We start from the raw sequence: 18,186 nt of genomic DNA, 5'->3' as shown, positions 1-18,186 counted from the left end.
GGCTGTGCCCTGAGCAGAATGACCCAGGACATTGCCGTGGAGGAAAAACACTGCTTTGGACAGCTTCTCTTGACGTTACATCTTAACAGCCACCTGTAACATTGTCAAGAAATTTCATTAGTGCATCTGTCTGTGATGAATTATCCTTTGAGTATAATCTGTAGGCACTACACATAACACTCACTTTGCATCACCTTGTCTAATGATAGCTGTGTCTTCACCTTGTTTTGGTGGTAATGAATCCATGTTTCCACTGCTTATTTGATGGCTGTTACAGCTAGTCCGTAATGCATATTTGTTCAAATTGTTATCAAAATGGGCTTTTGTTTACCATTGCAACCATTTTGCTATTGGATAAAAATTATATTCTGTAAGATACGCCTAGGCTAAGAGGAACTGCGTTGTTTAAGATGGACTGTTCTAAAATACAAATACTAAAGTCTGTCATCCCTCTGTGGTCAGATCTTGTAAGCTACCACTAGACAACATTTCAGTCATGATTCACAAATCAAAAAAATTATTCACAAATTTTTACGTGAACATCAGTTCTCTTTTTATGATTTTAATATGAAACATCTCCAAATCAGTGGGGAAAACTACATAGAAAACTGAGGTGCTTATGTTTAGTTCTACTCCAAATAGTAATACAGTTGCAAATGAGGCTAAAAGTTCGATTTTATGAAACTTAATATTGATATTTGTTGGAATATGAAAAGGTTGAATTAGTTGACCAGGGAAAGAACGACATATTGTGCTTATCCCATATGTTTACAGTGATGAGTATATAAGCTGAAACAGCCTTTCTTTTTCTGTGTGTACCAAGTTTTCTTTTTATGTTTTAGCTGTAATAATTAATATTTGTATGGTAACAAAAGTGGATTATGCCAGCAGTAAAAGTCTGAATTTACAATGCGAGAAAATGATACACAAATATTGCTTTACACACATTATATTATGTTGTACTGCATGCTAATTGACAGCAGATAAATTCTGTCATATATCCTTGTGTAAGGCAAATGAGGGATCCTTCTTTTATGCAGAGAGATCTTTTAGTGTACCAACCAAATTATGAATTTCTGGGCATACAATGAAGTAGTCATGCTTATTTCTCAGAATATATCATCATTGGTTCCTGTTTTATTAATGTGCATTTAAGTATGGAAGGATACACTATTGTTTTCAAAACATTTTCTTCTGCTTTCAGGTCTAAATTCAGATTATGTTGGCATTCTTCATGAGATTAACTGTGTACATAATTTTTATGCTGGATATGGGTCTTACAGTGCAGGCTTTCATGACAGTATTTACATCCTTGAAGTTTTGTGTTTCATGAGCATTATTTTGTGCCAAAGGCATGTTCCTGTGCCTGACATTTTATCTCCTAATGCTCGGAGGATGTCTCCAGCATTAGGAAACAAAACATTAAACACAGAAACATACCATAGACTATTGCCCGTAAAACAGAAATCATCAAGTATAGGGTTCTGCTACTATTGCTTTTTCACTTCTTTTTTTTACTAGCAAAACGAAGGTGTTTCCAAGAACTATGCAAGTATGATAAATTTAGTTTTGGGCAAACTGTAAGGACGGCCAAAGAAATGTGCAGGTGGCACTGCATGTAACTGAAACAACCAAAAACATCAGTTGACAGCAGGGTGCTGTATAAACCGTGCAACATACCATAACAACTAGAAATGTGCAACAAGATTCAATTTCCTGTGACTGCTCCATTAAAAGTAATCTAATTTCTGACTTCTGGACACTTCATAGCTCTGGAACTTTTAATGTCAATGAAACATGGCAGTGAAACTTACTACTTACTGGCACTGAAGTGATTAAAAATGAAAGGCAAATATTTTGAGAACTCAACTAGATTAGGACGGTGACATTTCATAGACCTACTGGAGGATTGGGATCAAACAGAACTGACAGTGGACCAAAAGTAGCTTCCAAAACTGGGTTCAGGTGCCTAAAGAGGAAGACATGAAAGGCTCTTGCCAGACTACATTGTGTACTGAAAACATAAATGTGTGAAGAAGATTGATGAGAATCCCATTGAAACTATTTTCTGTAGACATGGTTAACTGATAGATGCCAAGAGGTTAGTTTGTATCAGTAGCATCCGGTTATCATGTACTAATGTGATACAGCACACCGTAAATATCAGACTATAATTATGCCATTTCACTTTGAATGGAAACTGGAAATAGCACTGAAATTACGCCATTTCTCTTTGAAAGCATGCTGATATGCAAATAAAATGAAGGAAAACATTTTTTTGTAGCACACTCTGTGCAATAACTAGAAACTGGTGTCGAGTGTTGAAATGATGGTCAGCTGCATTCCGATTGATTCAGAGAAGTGATGCAGCCGTCTGTTTTCTACTGCGCGTACTCTAGTATGATGTCACACCTTCTGACACTATGAGTGCTACATTGCTCACAGTGCAGACCTAGAGTATGAGCATTTTTTAAGTGCTGTTGCCGTGATGGAATAGTGGGAGACTGATCTAAATGACAGACTGCCAGTTCACCAATCTGGGTCTGATTTAATTTTATTTTATTTCTCGCATTGTTACACTATTCGTTATAAAATTTAAATACATATTTAAACAATTTAAGTTATATGTGTAAATTAACATAGTCAAATTAGTTACAGCTACTGTCCTGTTAAGTTAAATGGGTGTAGGCTAGATGGTGGCAAAACGAGCAAGTACATGAGGAAATTTGGTATAGATGTGTTTTCTGTAGATGATCTGTTGAAGGCACTTTTCCAATAAATCTTTGAGGGAGAATGTGAGATTTAAAGAGTTAGGTAGGTGTACTTTAAATGTAAATCTAACTACAGAGGGGCATGGGACATAGCTCGCCAATTTGAATTACCTAACACTGAAAATTTTGAAATACTTGCAAAATATTTTGATCAGCTTCTTAATTGTCCAGAACTAATCCATAAGTTGGAATATTCAACACTCTTGAAAATCGAGATGAAGATGTACCCCTAACTGTCAAAGACATTGAAGAAGTTATTAAAATGTATAATGCTAGTGGAGAAGCCTCTGTTACAGCAAAACTTGAAATGGTCTCGAAACCAGGAAGCTGAAATTAATCTTTGAGAAAATTTGGAAAATGGTTACTATTACATCATGGTAAAGGAAAATTCCCTGGTGATATCTACGTAACTATTAGCAGTTGCAGCATCTGTCACTTATACATGCATCCATTACCGTATAAATTTTTCTGTTAGTTATTAAGTGCTCACATTGACAGTCTGACACTGTGCAGCTTACTGTCTTTCTAAAGTCATATCATAAACTGAACCTTTTGTTATGATACGACTGGTAAGGCAGTATGTTGAACAGTGCAATGGACTGTCAGTTCAAGCTCCCAGTGACTAATAGAAAAAATGAATAAAAAAATGGAAACATAGTTGATGGATAGTACAACTGACAATAATTATGTACTTAATGGATAAGAGATGACAATATGGAAAGCAATTGTGTTTGCAGGTAATTTAGTGGTGTGGAGAAAAGGAAGAAGAGAGATACAAGAAAGGAAGGCTAATTGTATGGGAGGAAATGGTGGAACAATAAGGATTGAAATTTAAAGCAAAGAATTGTGAGTGGTGATAATGAGGAGTAAGATGAGAGTAGTAGTATATATGAGTATTAGAGGGCAAGTACAAATGAAAGTGAAAGTTTCAAGTACATGGGAAGTGTAACAGAAGACTGCGAGAGGAATGATACAGAAATTAATGAAAGGAGAAGGCAGGCACGCAGAATCCTGCAGTGTGTAAGGAGCCTGCCATGGAGCAAGCAAGTACCACCAAAAAGCAAGCAAATGTTATACTGAGCATATTATGCTTCAGTATTTATATGTGCATCAGAAACGTGTGTACTGAAGAAAAGGCTGGTGAGCGTATGAGATTAAATTTCAAAAAACTAGGATAGGTCTTACTAGAATGGATAGAGTAAGAAATGAGACAGTGAGGGGAATAGTGAAAAAGAAGTCCATGCAGGCGATTGTAGAAAAGACATGATGAAGATGGTGCAGGTGTGTTAAAAGAATGATAGGTGTCAGGATACTAGACAGGCACATGAATTGACAATAGGAGATAAGAGGCAGCTGGATTAATGGAATAAAGGAATGTGTGAAGAAGATAGAATAAGAGTGCGACAGAGTGGAGAGGGAAATGTTGTGAGAGTACAGTAAATGAGAAAGAGGCTTATGTTCCAAAGAGAGACAATCAAGACTGGAAACTGTAGATGATGATAATGATGACATCAAGAAACCTTCTTTCAACCTGATTTAATGGTATCCATGGAGCAAACATGGTCACTTTACCGAAAATTGATTGTCCATAAATAAATCCAGCATCTTTTTGTGTTTTCGTGATGCCGTTCCTTTCGCTCATTGAAGCAGTGTGGCACTGTAGACAGATAATACCTTACTTTTAATAGCACATCAAATCTTTAAATAAAACCTGCTTTTATTGTGTACAGCTGAGCACATTTCCCATTGTGTGTATTCAAGTTGACCTTTTTGATTTACAGGAAGTTTGTCTGAAGGCATATATCGACATGCTGGAAAAAACTCAAATGTTACACGGCTTCTTGCATTATTCAGAAAAGACGCATGGCATGTTCACCTTGCCAAAACCGATTTTTCAGAGTATGAAGTTGCAACAGTCTTGAAGCGATTTTTCAGAGAGTTGCCTGAATGTCTTTTCACTGCTGAACTTCATGATCATTTATGTGAAATTGCCGGTAAGTTTTATATTTTTTATACATTTGTGTATTTTATGTATACATATTCACAGCATTTAATTTTATGGCATCTTTAATGTGAATTACATTGTAATACTTTGGTTTGTCAAGAAATTTCCTAGGAAATAGCCACAGATCATCTCAGAATAATAAGGTACAAATTGTGAAAGAATACACTGATTGATCACTATGTTGTTTAAAATTGGTGAGGAGTTTTTATAGTTTCAAACTAACATTGCAGAAAGGCAGCATTGTGTCACCAAGAGAAATGGTTGTGGTGTGTGATTTTTTCAACAAAACACAGTTCTGGATCATGTAGTTGATTGACATCAATAAATTACATGATCTACTCAGCGGTTTGTTTACAAAGAAACTGATGTTGGATTTGTCATTTTGAAAGTGACCTTCAAAAGTGCACAGTAACTGCTTGGGTACTAATAAACACCAGAATAAGGATTACTTCTCCATTGCAGCTTTCAGTCTGCAAATATTACTACATCTACATTTATACTCCACAAGCCACCCAACGGTGTGTGGCAGAGGGCACTTTATGTGCCACTGTCATTACCTCCCTTTCCTGTTCCAGTTGCGCATGGTTCGTGGGAAGAACGACTGCTGAAAAGCCTTCGTGCGCGCTCGAATCCCTCTACTTTTACATTCGTGATGTCCTCGGGAGGTATAAGTAGGGGGAAGCTATATATTTGATACCTCATCCATAAACGCACCCTCTCGAAATCTGGACAGCAAGCTACACTGCAATGCAGAACACCTATCTTGCAGAGTCTGCCACTTGAGTTTGCTAAACATCTCCGTAATGCTATCATGCTTACCAAATAACCCTGTGATGTAACGCGCTGCTCTTCTTTGGATCTTCTCTATCTCCTCCGTCAACCCGACCTGGTACAGATCCCACACTGATGAGGAATACTCAAGTATAGGTCAAACGAGTGTTTTGTAAGACACCTCCTTTGTTGATGGACTACATTTTCTAAGGACTCTCCCAATGAATCTCAACCTGGCACCCTCCTTACCAACAATTAATTTTATATGATAATTCCACTTCAAATCGTTCTGTACGTATACTCGCAGATATTTTACAGAAGTAACTGCTACCAGTGTTTGTTCTGCTATCATATAATCATACAATAAAGGATCCTTCTTTCTATGTATTTGCAATACATTACATTTGTGTATGTTACTGGTCAGTTGCCACTCTCTGCCCAAGTGCCTATCTGCTGCAGACCTTCCTGCATTTCGCTGCTGTTTTCTAATGTTGCAACTTCTCTGTATACTACATCATCATCTGTGAAAAGCCGCATGGAGCTTCTGACACTATCTACTAGGTCATTTATATATATTGTCAAAAGCAGTGGTCCCATAACACTCCCCTGTGGCACGCCAGAGGTTACTTTAACGTCTGTAGACGTCTCTCCATTGAGAACGGCATGCTGTGTTCTGATTGCTAAAAAACTCTTCAATCCAGCCACACAACTGGTCTGATATTCTGTAGGCTCTTACTTTGCTTATCAGGTGACAGTGTGGAACCTTCCAGAAGTCGAGAAAAATGGCGTCTACCTGGGAGCCTGTATCTAACATTTTCCGTGTCTCATGAACAAATAAAGTGAGTTGGGTCTCACACGATCGCTGTTTCTAGAATCCATGTTGATTCCTACAGAGTAGATTCTGGGTTTCCAGAAATGACATGATACGTGAGCAAAAAAACATGTTCTAAAATTCTACAACAGATCGATGTCAGAGATATAGGCTTATAGTTTTGTGCATCTGCTCGACGACCCTTCTTGAAAACTGGAACTACCTGTGCTCTTTTCCAATCATTTGGAACCTTCTGTTCCTTTAGAGACTTGTGGTACACGGCTGTTAGAAGGGGGTCAACTTCTTTCACGTACTCTGTGTAGAATCCCGTCAGGTCCAGTGTACTTCCCTCTGTTGAGTGATTTCAGTTACTTTTCTATTCCTTGGACACTTATTTCAATGTCAGCCTTTTTTCGTTCGAGCGAGGACTTAGAGAAGGAACTACAGTGCTGTCTTCCTCTGTGAAACAGCTTTGGGAAAAAGTGTTTAGTATTTCAGATTTACGTGTGTCATTCTCTGTTTCAATGCCATTATCATCCCAGAGTGTCTGGATATGCTGTTTCGACCCACCTACTGATTTAACGTTAGACCAGAAGTTCCTAGGATTTTCTGTCAAGTCGATACATAGAATTTTACTTTCGAATTCACTGAACGCTTCACGCATAGCCCTGCTTACGCTAACTTTGACATCGTTTAGCTTCTATTTGTCTAAGAGGTTTTGGCTGCGTTTGAATTTGCAGTGAAGCTCTCTTTGCTTTCATAGTAGTTTCCTAACTTTGTTGTTGAACCATGGAGGGTTTTTCCCATCCCTCACAGTTTTACTTGGCACGTACCTGTGTAAAACACATTTTACGATTGCCTTGAACTTTTTCCATAAACACTCAACATTGCCAGTGTCGGAACAGAAATTTTCGATTTGATCTGTTAGGTAGTCTGAAATCTGCCTCCTATAAGTTCCCAAAGCTGTTTCACAGAGGAAGACCACACTGTAGTTGTGCTCCCTTTTTTTATATTCCTGTTTACTTCCATATTCAGGGATGCTGCAGTGGCCTTTTTTTTTTATCAGTGATTTCCTGTTCTACACATACGGAGTCGAAAAGTTCGGGTCTGTTTGTTATCAGTGGGTCCATGATTTTATCTCCACGAGTCAGTTCTCTGTTTAAGTGCTCGAGGTAATTTTCGGATAGTGCACTCAGTATAATGTCACTCGATGCTTTGGCCCTACCACCTGTCCTAAACATCTGAGTGTCCAAGTCTATATCTGGTAAATTGAAATCTCCACCTGAGAATATAACATACTAAGGAAATTTATGTGAAATGTATTCTAGATTTTCTCTCAGCTTTCAGCTTTGACTTATTGACTTTCTGCAAATGGGTACCACTCAGGAATTTGTATCTTATTTATTAGTCCAGATGTTCCATGTTTTTACTTATATGTGCAGAACTTGTTTCATCTGTTCATTAGAATAACATTCACAATATTGAAAATCACCTTAGCATCTCCTTCTTTTGTGAATGACAAGAATATTCATCTAGTCTGTTCATGTAGGCTAATCCTAGCTATTGGCGCACCTGTCACTACTCACACCACAGTAGATGTCGTCATAACATTTGTTCTATCTGTGCTCTCTCCCTCCTATTGTTGTTGTGGATGTGGGCGTGTCACCACTATCCCTCTCATTAATGGGGCTTCTCATGCATGTCATATTCGTGTGTATTTTGGTTGCCCATTGATCACCTATTTTCCTGTAACTAGTCCAGACTGTCAATCATAGCAAGAAACTCCTCAACATCACGGTTTTGCAAAAAGCTTTTTGTTGAACTTTAATGGTAATTTATTCCATAGTATGCACAGTATGTTTGTTGGCAGCATGTCTCTGCCTCAGTGCTAGGCTCTGCTTAAATACTATCATAGTTCTGGTGCAAGTACTTGTCCTGCTGTTATAAATATTTGGGTTTAGAACTTTGTTCCGTAGTTGCATTTTAATGGCAGCGAACCAGTGTTTTGCGAGAAAGCCTTGCTCAGATCTCACATAGTCAGTATAACTTTCAGAGCAGGTAGTTAGGGCAGATTCCTCTAGATGGTCAATGAATAGGTCGAATAGGATTGTGCCATGCAGGTGTCCAGTGCCGTACCCCAGATTTGTTTGTAGGCAATGTTTTCAAAGCAGAATAAATTGTGTGTGAGGGTATAATTGGTCACAGTGACCAGGAAGGAGATTGTAGGTTTGGAATCGACTGGGAATTGGGAAAGATGGTGCTCAGTGGCAGCAAGTCATTGGCATTAGTGATGTTAGTGTAAAGGTAGATGGCATGAATAGTAACAAGCAGGAAACCATGTGCTGAAGGAACAGGAACTGAGGAGAATTGGTGGAGGAAATGGTTGGTATCTTTTATATAGGAGGATAGGTTGCAGATAATAGGCTGAAGGTTTTGATCTGCGAGAGTGAAGATTTTATCTGTGGAGCACAGTAACTGGTTGGTTGGGTGTACGGATTTTAGGAAGCATGTAGAAGGTAGGAGTGCGTAGAGTGGTAGGGGTGAGGAGAGATACTTACGTGGGGGGAGATTCTGGTATGGGCCTAAGGGTTTGAGGAGAGACTGGAGATACTACTGGATCTCTGGAATAGGGATATTGTGGCACGGTTTGTAGGCGGACAGATCTGGCAGCTGGCGGAGTCCTTCTGCCAGGTAATCCTTGTGGTTCAAAACAACAGTGACATACCCTTTATCGGCAGATAGGTTTATAAGATCGGGATCTGTTTGTAGCTAGTGGATTGCAGTTCTTTCTACGGCTGTAAGGTTAGCTTGCATGTTGAAGGATTTTGGGAATGATGGTGAGGCAAGGTTCAAGGTTAAGAAATTCTGGAAAGTTAACAGATGGTGATTTGAGGGCAATGGGGGTGGTGGATCGCAGTTGATTGGACGGAGAAGTGAACTGAGTCAGGCAGGGCTCAACATTGGTCTTTGGTTGAGTCAAATTGGTAGGTTTGGTGCTCAAAAATCCAACATGATTAAATTTGGGTGTGGGGCAAAAGCCCAAGCCTTTGGAAAGGGGAGTTTATGTCTGTTTTTTCAAATACGTTTCAAAGGCAAGTTGTTCTGTGAACAGTGGCAAGGCAAACATAAAACTCGCACTGTTCATAGAAAAACTTGACTTTGATATACGTGTATTTACAATCTTAACATTGTTTGTCATCAGTTAAATTAAAAAGAAGTCTTCATCTTCGAACTTTGAGTTTTTTTCATCAAACCGAATAACATCCTTCATCAAGACTTTGATTATCTATCATCATGTCCTGAAATTAGGTACGTCCTTCCCAAAACCTTTTCACCACCTCCAAAAGTTGTGTTCTATCACCCACCTAACCTCTGCAACATCCTAGCCCATCCCTATGCTGCTCTCAGTGCAAACTCCATGCCACAGGGATCATATCCCTATGGAAGGGCTGTCCAATCCACCCACCAAACACTTTTTCTTCCAGTCCTGTCACAGTATTATCCCACCCCATCAAATGCCAGGCCAAGTGTGAAAGCAGCCATGTCACGTAACAGCTCTGCTGCAACCAATGCTCAGATTTTTATATTGGTGTGACAACCATCAGCTTTGCATAAGGATGAACAACCACTGTCAAACTGTGGCCAAGAACAAGGTGGCCCGCCCTGTGGCACAACATGCAGCTGAACATAACATGCTTGATTTCAGTGGCTGCTTGACAAACTGGACCATTTGGATGCTCCCTTCCACCACCGTCTTTTCTGGACTGCACAAATGAGACTTATCCTTACAACACATTCTCTACTCCTCAAATCATCCTGGCCTCAACCTACAATAAAATTCTATCCGCACACCCTCCACCTAACTTTTCTGCCTCATCTGTCCTGTCATCTCCTCACAGTTTACCTCCCCACTCACCCTTATTGAACATTGCTCTCTGGTGGCGCATGCACCAGTTTTTTTTTCCTTCTCTGCTTGTCAACTTTCCACTTCTCCCCCTGCCTCCCCCTCCACGTCTCTCTCCCCCTCCGCCTCTCCCTCCCCCTCCGCCTCTCCCTCCCCCTCCACCTCTCCCTCCCCCTCCCCCTCCACCTCTCCCTCCCCCTCCCCCTCCACCTCTCCCTCCCCCTCCCCCTCCACCTCTCCCTCCCCCTCCCCCTCCACCTCTCCCTCCCCCTCCACCTCTCCCTCCCCCTCCACCTCTCCCTCCCCCTCCCCCTCTCCCTCCCCCTCCCCCTCCACCTCTCCCTCCCCCTCCACCTCTCCCTCCCCCTCCACCTCTCCCTCCCCCTCCACCTCTCCCTCCCCCTCCACCTCTCCCTCCCCCTCCACCTCTCCCTCCCCCTCCACCTCTCCCTCCCCCTCCACCTCTCCCTCCCCCTCCACCTCTCCCTCCCCCTCCACCTCTCCCTCCCCCTCCACCTCTCCCTCCCCCTCCACCTCTCCCTCCCCCTCCACCTCTCCCTCCCCCTCCCCCTCCACCTCTCCCTCCCCCTCCCCCTCCACCTCTCCCTCCCCCTCCACCTCTCCCTCCCCCTCCCCCTCCACATCTCCCTTCCCCTCCACCTCTCCCTCCCCCTCCACCTCCCCCTCCACCTCCTCCCTCCTTCCCTCCCTCCCTCCCTCCCTCCCTCCCTCACTCACTCCCCCCCTCCCCCCTAAGAAAATATTAAGAAGTTTGACCTTGAACAGCCTGGGAATCAGTGAAAACCGTCTCCTTTAGTTTGATATTTTAAACATAGCTGCACAACAGCATCGGTTTCACGTAACAAAATTATAAACAGCCGACCAGTTGCAATGGATAAAGAAATTCTTTACCTAGGTTTCGACAAATGTAAATTTGTCTTTTTCAGAAGGTAGCAATTTTAAATTAGTAAGGACTAAAGTACCATCGCCGTTTTTACAATTGTCGGCATAGACCCATGTGTCAAAAATAAAATATAGCCCTAGAATTAGGGTTTGTCACGTAAATATAAAAGAGCTCATGGATCTTGCAGAGCTCACAACCAACCGAGTGTATTTGCAGAGCTATTTTATATTTACGTGACAAACCCTAATTCTAGGGCTATATTGTATTTTTGACACATGGATCTATGCCGACAATTGTCAAAAAGGCAATGGTACGTTGTTGTTGTTGTTGTGGTCTTCAGTCCTGAGACTGGTTTGATGCAGCTCTCCATGCTACTCTATCCTGTGCAAGCTTCTTCATCTCCCAGTACCTACTGCAACCTACATCCTTCTGAATCTGCTTGGTGTATTCATCTCTTGGTCTCCCTCTATGATTTTTACCATCCACGCGGCCCTCCAATGCTAAATTGGTGATCCCTTGATGTCTCAGAACATGTCCTACCAATCGATCCCTTCTTCTAGTCAAGTTGTGCCACAAACTTCTCCTCTCCCCAATCCTATTCAATACCTCCTCATTAGTTATGTGATCTACCCATCTAATCTTCAGCATTCTTCTGTAGCACCACATTTTGAAAGCTTCTATTCTCTTCCTTTCCAAACTATTTATCGTCCGTGTTTCACTTCCTCCTCTGCTTAACTCCATACAAATACTTTCAGAAATGACTTCCTGACACTTAAATCTATACTCAATGTTAACAAATTTCTCTTCTTCAGAAACGCTTCCCTTGCCATTCCCAGTCTACATTTTATATCCTCTCTACTTCGACCATCATCAGTTATTTTGCTCCCCAAATAGCAAAACTCCTTTACTACTTTAAGTGTCTCATTTCCTAATCTAATACCCTCAGCATCTCCCGACTTAATTCGACTACATTCCATTATCCTCGTTTTGCTTTTGTTGATGTTTATCTTATATCCTCCTTTCAAGACGCTATCCATTCCGTTCAACTACTCTTCCAAGTCCTTTGCTGTCTCTGACAGAATTACAATGTCATCGGCGAACCTCAAGGTTTTTATTTCTTCTCCATGGATTTTAATACCTACTCCGAATTTTTCTTTTGTTTCCTTCACTGCTTGCTCAATATACAGATTGAGTAACATCGGGGAGAGGCTACAACGCTGTCTCACTCCCTTCCCAACCACTGCTTCCCTTTCATGCCCCTCAACTCTTATAACTGCCATCTGATTTCTGTACAAATTGTAAATAGCCCTTCGTTCCCTGTATTTTACCCATGCCACCTACAGAATCTGAAAGAGAGTATTCCAGTCAACATTGTCAAAAGCTTTCTCTAAGTCTACAAATGCTAGAAACGTAGGTTTGCCTTTCCTTAATCTAGCTTCCAAGATAAGTAGTCAGGTCAGTATTGCCTCACGTGTTCTAATATTTCTACGGAATCCAAACTGATCTTTCCTGAGGTCGGCTTCTACTAGTTTCTCCTTTCGTCTGTAAAGAATTCGCGTTAGTATTTTGCAGCCGTGACTTATTAAACTGATAGTTCGGTAATTTTCACATTTGTCAACACCTGCTTTCTTTGGGATTGGAATTATTATATTCTTCTAGAAGTCTGAGGGTATTTTGCCTGGCTCATACATCTTGCTCATCAGATGGTAGAGTTTTGTCAGGACTGGCTCTCCCAAGGCTGTCAGTAGTTCTAATGGAATGTTATCTACTCCCGGGGCCTTGTTTCTACTCAGGTCTTTCAGTGCTCTGTCAAACTCTTCACGCAGTATCATATCTCCCATTTCATCTTCCTCTACATCCTCTTCCATTTGCATAATATTTAGTCCAGTGAAACTGTCAGAAAAAAAGCCTGTACCTTGCAAAAGGTGGGGTAGAAGATTTTATTTTTTTAACTCGTTCATATTGTTGGAAATGTTAGAAAACCAAGTGTTGCCAACAAAATATCTCTTGGGAAAACTTTCTGCAGTCAAAAAACTTCGAAAATTTTGGACTTTTTTCAGTTTTTTTCAAAATATCTCAGTTTCATTTGCTCCTATCGCTTCAACGTCTATTTTCTTTTTTAAAAAGCATAAAATTCTCTACAAATTTGATTCTTACCATTTTTTTTCTACACCCAGTATCTAAGGCGCTACAGCGCGTCAAAAAATACCAATTTTTCTAATTTCGAGCAAAGAATAGTTGGTGACAATTTCCACGATGTAAAGTTCCGTAGAAAAGATAAAGTTGTGACTCTCCTTTCTGCGTTCAATTCTGTAAAAGCTGGGAGCACTAAAATTACTCTTGTTGATCCTTTAACTCTTTTCCAAAGGATTTGTTTAATCAAACAAAGTGAAGAAGAGTTAAAAGCCTTTCTGAAATATGAACTTGCTCCTTACCCAATGTCCCTATTCTCAGAAAAAGGCATGCGAAAAGGAACAAAATCTTCATTCTACAATGCCTTCGTTCCAGTGGAAGATATGAAGTCAGGTGGATCGAGTAAATTTTTTGTCATTGATGGAGGGTACCTTATCCACAAAGTGACTTGGACTCGAAATATTTGCTTCAAGTCAATAACCCAAAGCTATGTTTCTTACCTGAAATGTCATTTTGGATCTCAATTTGCTATTGTATTTGATGGGTATCCATGTGAGGGAGACAAATGTAGCACAAAGAGTGCTGAGAGGATTCGTAGGTCCAAACAACATTCTTCGGTTGACGTTGTGGTTGAATCAGAGATGGTGAACAAAGTCCCTCAGGACAAGTTCGTGTACAACGAACGAAACAAGGTGCGTTTGATCACACTTCTTAAAATGGAAATTCTGGAGTGTAGCATTGAAGTGCACCAGGCACAAGAAGATGCTGACGTTACATTTGTAACATCTGCCATTTCAAGAACCAAAGATTTTGGAAGTGTTGTCATTGTAGGAGAAGATGTTGACCTGCTTGTGCTCATGACCGGTTTGGGGCAAGGCATTGAAAACTTATTTTTCTTAAAGCCAGGAAGAGGAAATGCAGAAGACAAGTGGTTTTCCACTGCATCTTACAAGTTTGAGAGTGAATATATTCTGTTCACTCACACCTTTAGCGGATGTGATACAACATCTGCTTTTTTTGGTCAAGGAAAAATTAAGTGCTGCAATATTGTTGCAAAAAATGAACACCTAACCTCAGCACTTTGCATGTTCAATAAACCACATGCTACCCATGAAGAAATAATAACTGCGGGAGAACAGGTTACTATCACATTGTATAGTGGAGGTGTCAGCGGTTCCCACACTCTAGACCATTTGCGGTACCAGCTATTCGCCAAGTCTGCCACAAAAAGCAAACTTAATCTTGCACGGTTGCCACCTACATAAGATGCTGCACAACATCATTCGTTGCGGACTTACCAACAAGTCCAAAGTTGGATGGGAAACTGGGAACCTCCTGAGAAATGGGGCTGGAATCACAGTGACCACGGTCCAGTACCCGTTATAATGAGCCAAGATCCAGCACTTGAAGCACTTCTTCACATTGTTTCATGCTCATGCAAGCTGAACTGTGGCAGAGCGTGCTCCTGCAGAAAAGTGGGTTTGAAATGTTCTTCAATTTGCAAGAAATGTATTGGGGTCAACTGTGTAAACGTGCCAAAATTTTTATATGAAGACAGTGAAGAAGATGTTATGGAGGATGTTGAGGAAACCGCTGATGAAACCAACAAACTTGCTGAGGCTGACTCGCTGTTTAAAGAAGAGGTCAATCTGGGATCACCTCTATGTACAGACCCTGAATCCGTAACCCAAGGTATTTCTGGTGACATTGAGGAACCTAGCCCATCAAAACGTTGGAAGTGATGCTCATGTCTCTCTCAAGTGCGCTTTAAGTGCAATATTACAAGTATTACACACCCAGAACTGTCAACATTTTTTAGTAACTGACAATGCATTTTAATTGTAATAAAGCTACTTATTTTTAATGTCAACTGAGTGACTTTTATACACAAGAATAATTACCTACCTAATTAGGTTGCCTATTGCAGCTAATAATGGTTCAATTTCCTGAGAAAATTTATTTTGTGTGTGTGTGTGTGTGTGTGTGTGTGTGTGTGTGTGTGTGTGTGTGATTATGTCTCTTAATGATGTATTTTTTTTATTTATAGTTTTACAAATACCAGGGCTGAGGTGGCCCATAGTGAACCTCAGGTAGTAATTTAAGAATCACAATAGTTGGGTGCCCAGCAATACTCATGTTGCACACAGAGAAATTGAATACCTGCAAGTGAGGTGGTAAATTCCAACTTATAACATGATGTATAATGTATTTATACTACACAAACAGAAACTGAAAAAATAATGTTAAAAAACGAGGTATCTTGCCACTATGCTCAAAATTTGAAAAATTGGTATTTTTTGAGGCGCTGTAGTGCCTTAGATATTGGGAGTAGAAAAAAATGGCAAGAATCAAATTTGTAGAGAATTTTGTGCTCTTTAAAAAAGAAAATAGACGGTAAAGCGATAGGAGCAAATGAAACTGAGATATTTTGAAAAAACTGAAAAAAATCTGAAATTTTCGAAGTTTTTTGACTGCAGAAAGTTTTCCCAAGCGAAATTTTGTTGGCAAAACTCGGTTTTCTAATCTTTCCAACCATATGAATGAGTTGAAAAAATAAACTCTTCTACCCCACCTTTTGCAAGGTATATCTACTATTTGACTGGACTAATTGTCCTCAAATGCATCACCCTTGTATAGACACTCTATATACTCCTTCCACCTTTCTGCTTTCCCTTCTTTGCTTAGAACTGAGTTTCCATCTGAGCTCTTGATATTCATACAAGTGGTTCACTTTACTCCAAAGGTCTCTTTAATTTTCCTGTAGGCAGTATCTATCTTACCCCTAGTGAGATAAGCCTCTACATCCTTACATTTGTCCTCTAGCCATCCCTGCTTAGCCATTTTGCACTTCCTGTCGATCTCATTTTTGAGACGTTTGTATTCCTTTTTGCCTGCTTCATTTACTGCATTTTTATATTTTCTCCTTTGATCAATTAAATTCAATATTTCTTCTGTTACCCAAGGATTTCTACTAGCCCTCGTCTTTTTACCTACCTGATCCTCTGCTGCCTTCACTACTTCATCCCTCAAAGCTACTCATTCTTCTTCTACTGTATTTCTTTCCCCCATTCCTGTCCATTGTTCCTTTATGCTCTTCCTTAAACTCTGTACCACCTCTGGTTCTTTCAGTTTATCCAGGCCCCATCTCCTTAAATTCCCACCTTTTTGCAGTTTCTTCAGTTTTAATCTACAGTTCATAACCAAAAGATTGTGGTCAGAGTCCACATCTGCCCCTGGAAATGTCTTACAATTTAAAACCTGGTTCCTAAATCTCTGTCTTACCATTATATAATCCACCTGAAACCTTTTAGTATCTCCAGGGTTCTTCCATGTATACAACCTTCTTTTGTGATTCTTGAACCAAGTGTTAGCTATGATTAAGTTGTGCTCTGTGCAAAATTCTACCAGGCGGCTTCCTCTTTCATTTCTTAGCCCCAATCCATATTCACCTACTATGTTTCCTTCTCTCCCTTTTCCTACTACCAAATTCCAGTCATCCGTGACTATTAAATTTTCGTCTCCCTTCACTATCTGAATAATTTCTTTTATTTCATCATACATTTCTTCAATTTCTTCGTCATCTGCAGAGATAGTTGGCATATAAACTCGTATTACTGTAGTAGGCGTGGGCTTTGTGTCTATCTTGGCCACAATAATGCGTTCGCTATGCTGTTTGTAGTAGCTTACCCGCATTCATATTTTTTTTATTCATTATTAAACCTACTCCTGCATTACCCGTATTTGATTTTGTATTTATAACCCTGTATTCACCTGACCAAAAGTCTTGTTCCTCCTGCCACCGAACTTCACTAATTCCCACTATATCCAACTTTAACCTATCCATTTCCCTTTTTAAATTTTCTAACCTACCTGCACGATTAAGGAATCTGACATTCCACGCTCCGATCCATAGAACGCCAGTTTTCTTTCTCCTGATAACGACGTCCTTTTGAGTAGTCCCCGCTCGGAGATCTGAATGGGGGACTATTTTACCTCCGGAATATTTTACCCAAGAGGACGCCATCATCATTAACCATACAGTAGAGCTGCAAGCCCTCGGGAAAAATTACGGCTGTAGTTTCCCCTTGCTTTCAACCGTTCGCAGTATGTCTACATCTACGTCTACATCTACAGGACTACTCTGCAATTCACATTTAAGTGCTTGGCAGAGGGTTCATCGAACCACAATCATACTATCTCTCTACCATTCCACTCCCAAACAGCGCGCGGGAAAAACGTACACCTAAACCTTTCTGTTCGAACTCTGATTTCTCTTATTTTATTTTAATGATCATTCCTACCTATGTAGGATGGGCTCAACAAAATATTTTCGCATTTGGAAGAGAAAGTTGGTGACTGAAATTTCGTAAATAGATCTCGCCGCGACGAAAAACGTCTTTGCTTTAATGACTTACATCCCAACTCGCGTATCATATCTGCCACACTCTCTACCCTATTACGCGATAATACAAAATGAGCTGCCCTTTTTTGCACCCTTTCGATGTCCTCCGTCAATCCCACCTGGTAAGGATCCCACACCACGCAGCAATATTCTAACAGAGGACGAACAAGTGTAGTGTAAGCTGTCTCTTTAGTGGACTTGTTGCATCTTCTAAGTGTCCTGCCAATGAAACGCAACCTTTGGCTCTCCTTCCCCACAATATTATCTATGTGGTCTTTCCAACTGAAGTTGTTCGTAATTTTAACACCCAGGTACTTAGTTGAATTGACAGCCTTGAGAACTGTACTATTTATCGAGTAATCGAATTCCAACGGATTTCTTTTGGAACTCATGTGGATCACCTCATACTTCTCGTTATTTAGCGTCAACTGCCACCTGCCACACCATACAGCAATCTTTTCTAAATCACCTTGCAACTGATACTG

General features: G+C 40.4%; 1 protein-coding gene across 1 annotated transcript in view; it reads left to right on the top strand.

Annotated features, from left to right (window-relative positions):
- LOC124795424 (arf-GAP with Rho-GAP domain, ANK repeat and PH domain-containing protein 2) overlaps positions 1–18,186 on the top strand; it is a 144,621-nt gene that overhangs the window by 57,528 nt on the left and 68,907 nt on the right. The window contains exon 5 of the mRNA XM_047259452.1: positions 4,553–4,765. Coding sequence (XP_047115408.1) covers positions 4,553–4,765 — 213 coding nt within the window. The remainder of the gene's footprint in view (positions 1–4,552; positions 4,766–18,186) is intronic.

This window comes from Schistocerca piceifrons, chromosome 4 (assembly GCF_021461385.2).
Source record: "Schistocerca piceifrons isolate TAMUIC-IGC-003096 chromosome 4, iqSchPice1.1, whole genome shotgun sequence".
Lineage (NCBI taxonomy): Eukaryota > Metazoa > Arthropoda > Insecta > Orthoptera > Acrididae > Schistocerca > Schistocerca piceifrons.
Note: the sequence above shows the minus strand (reverse complement) of the source record. Positions and strands in the feature narration are given on the sequence as shown.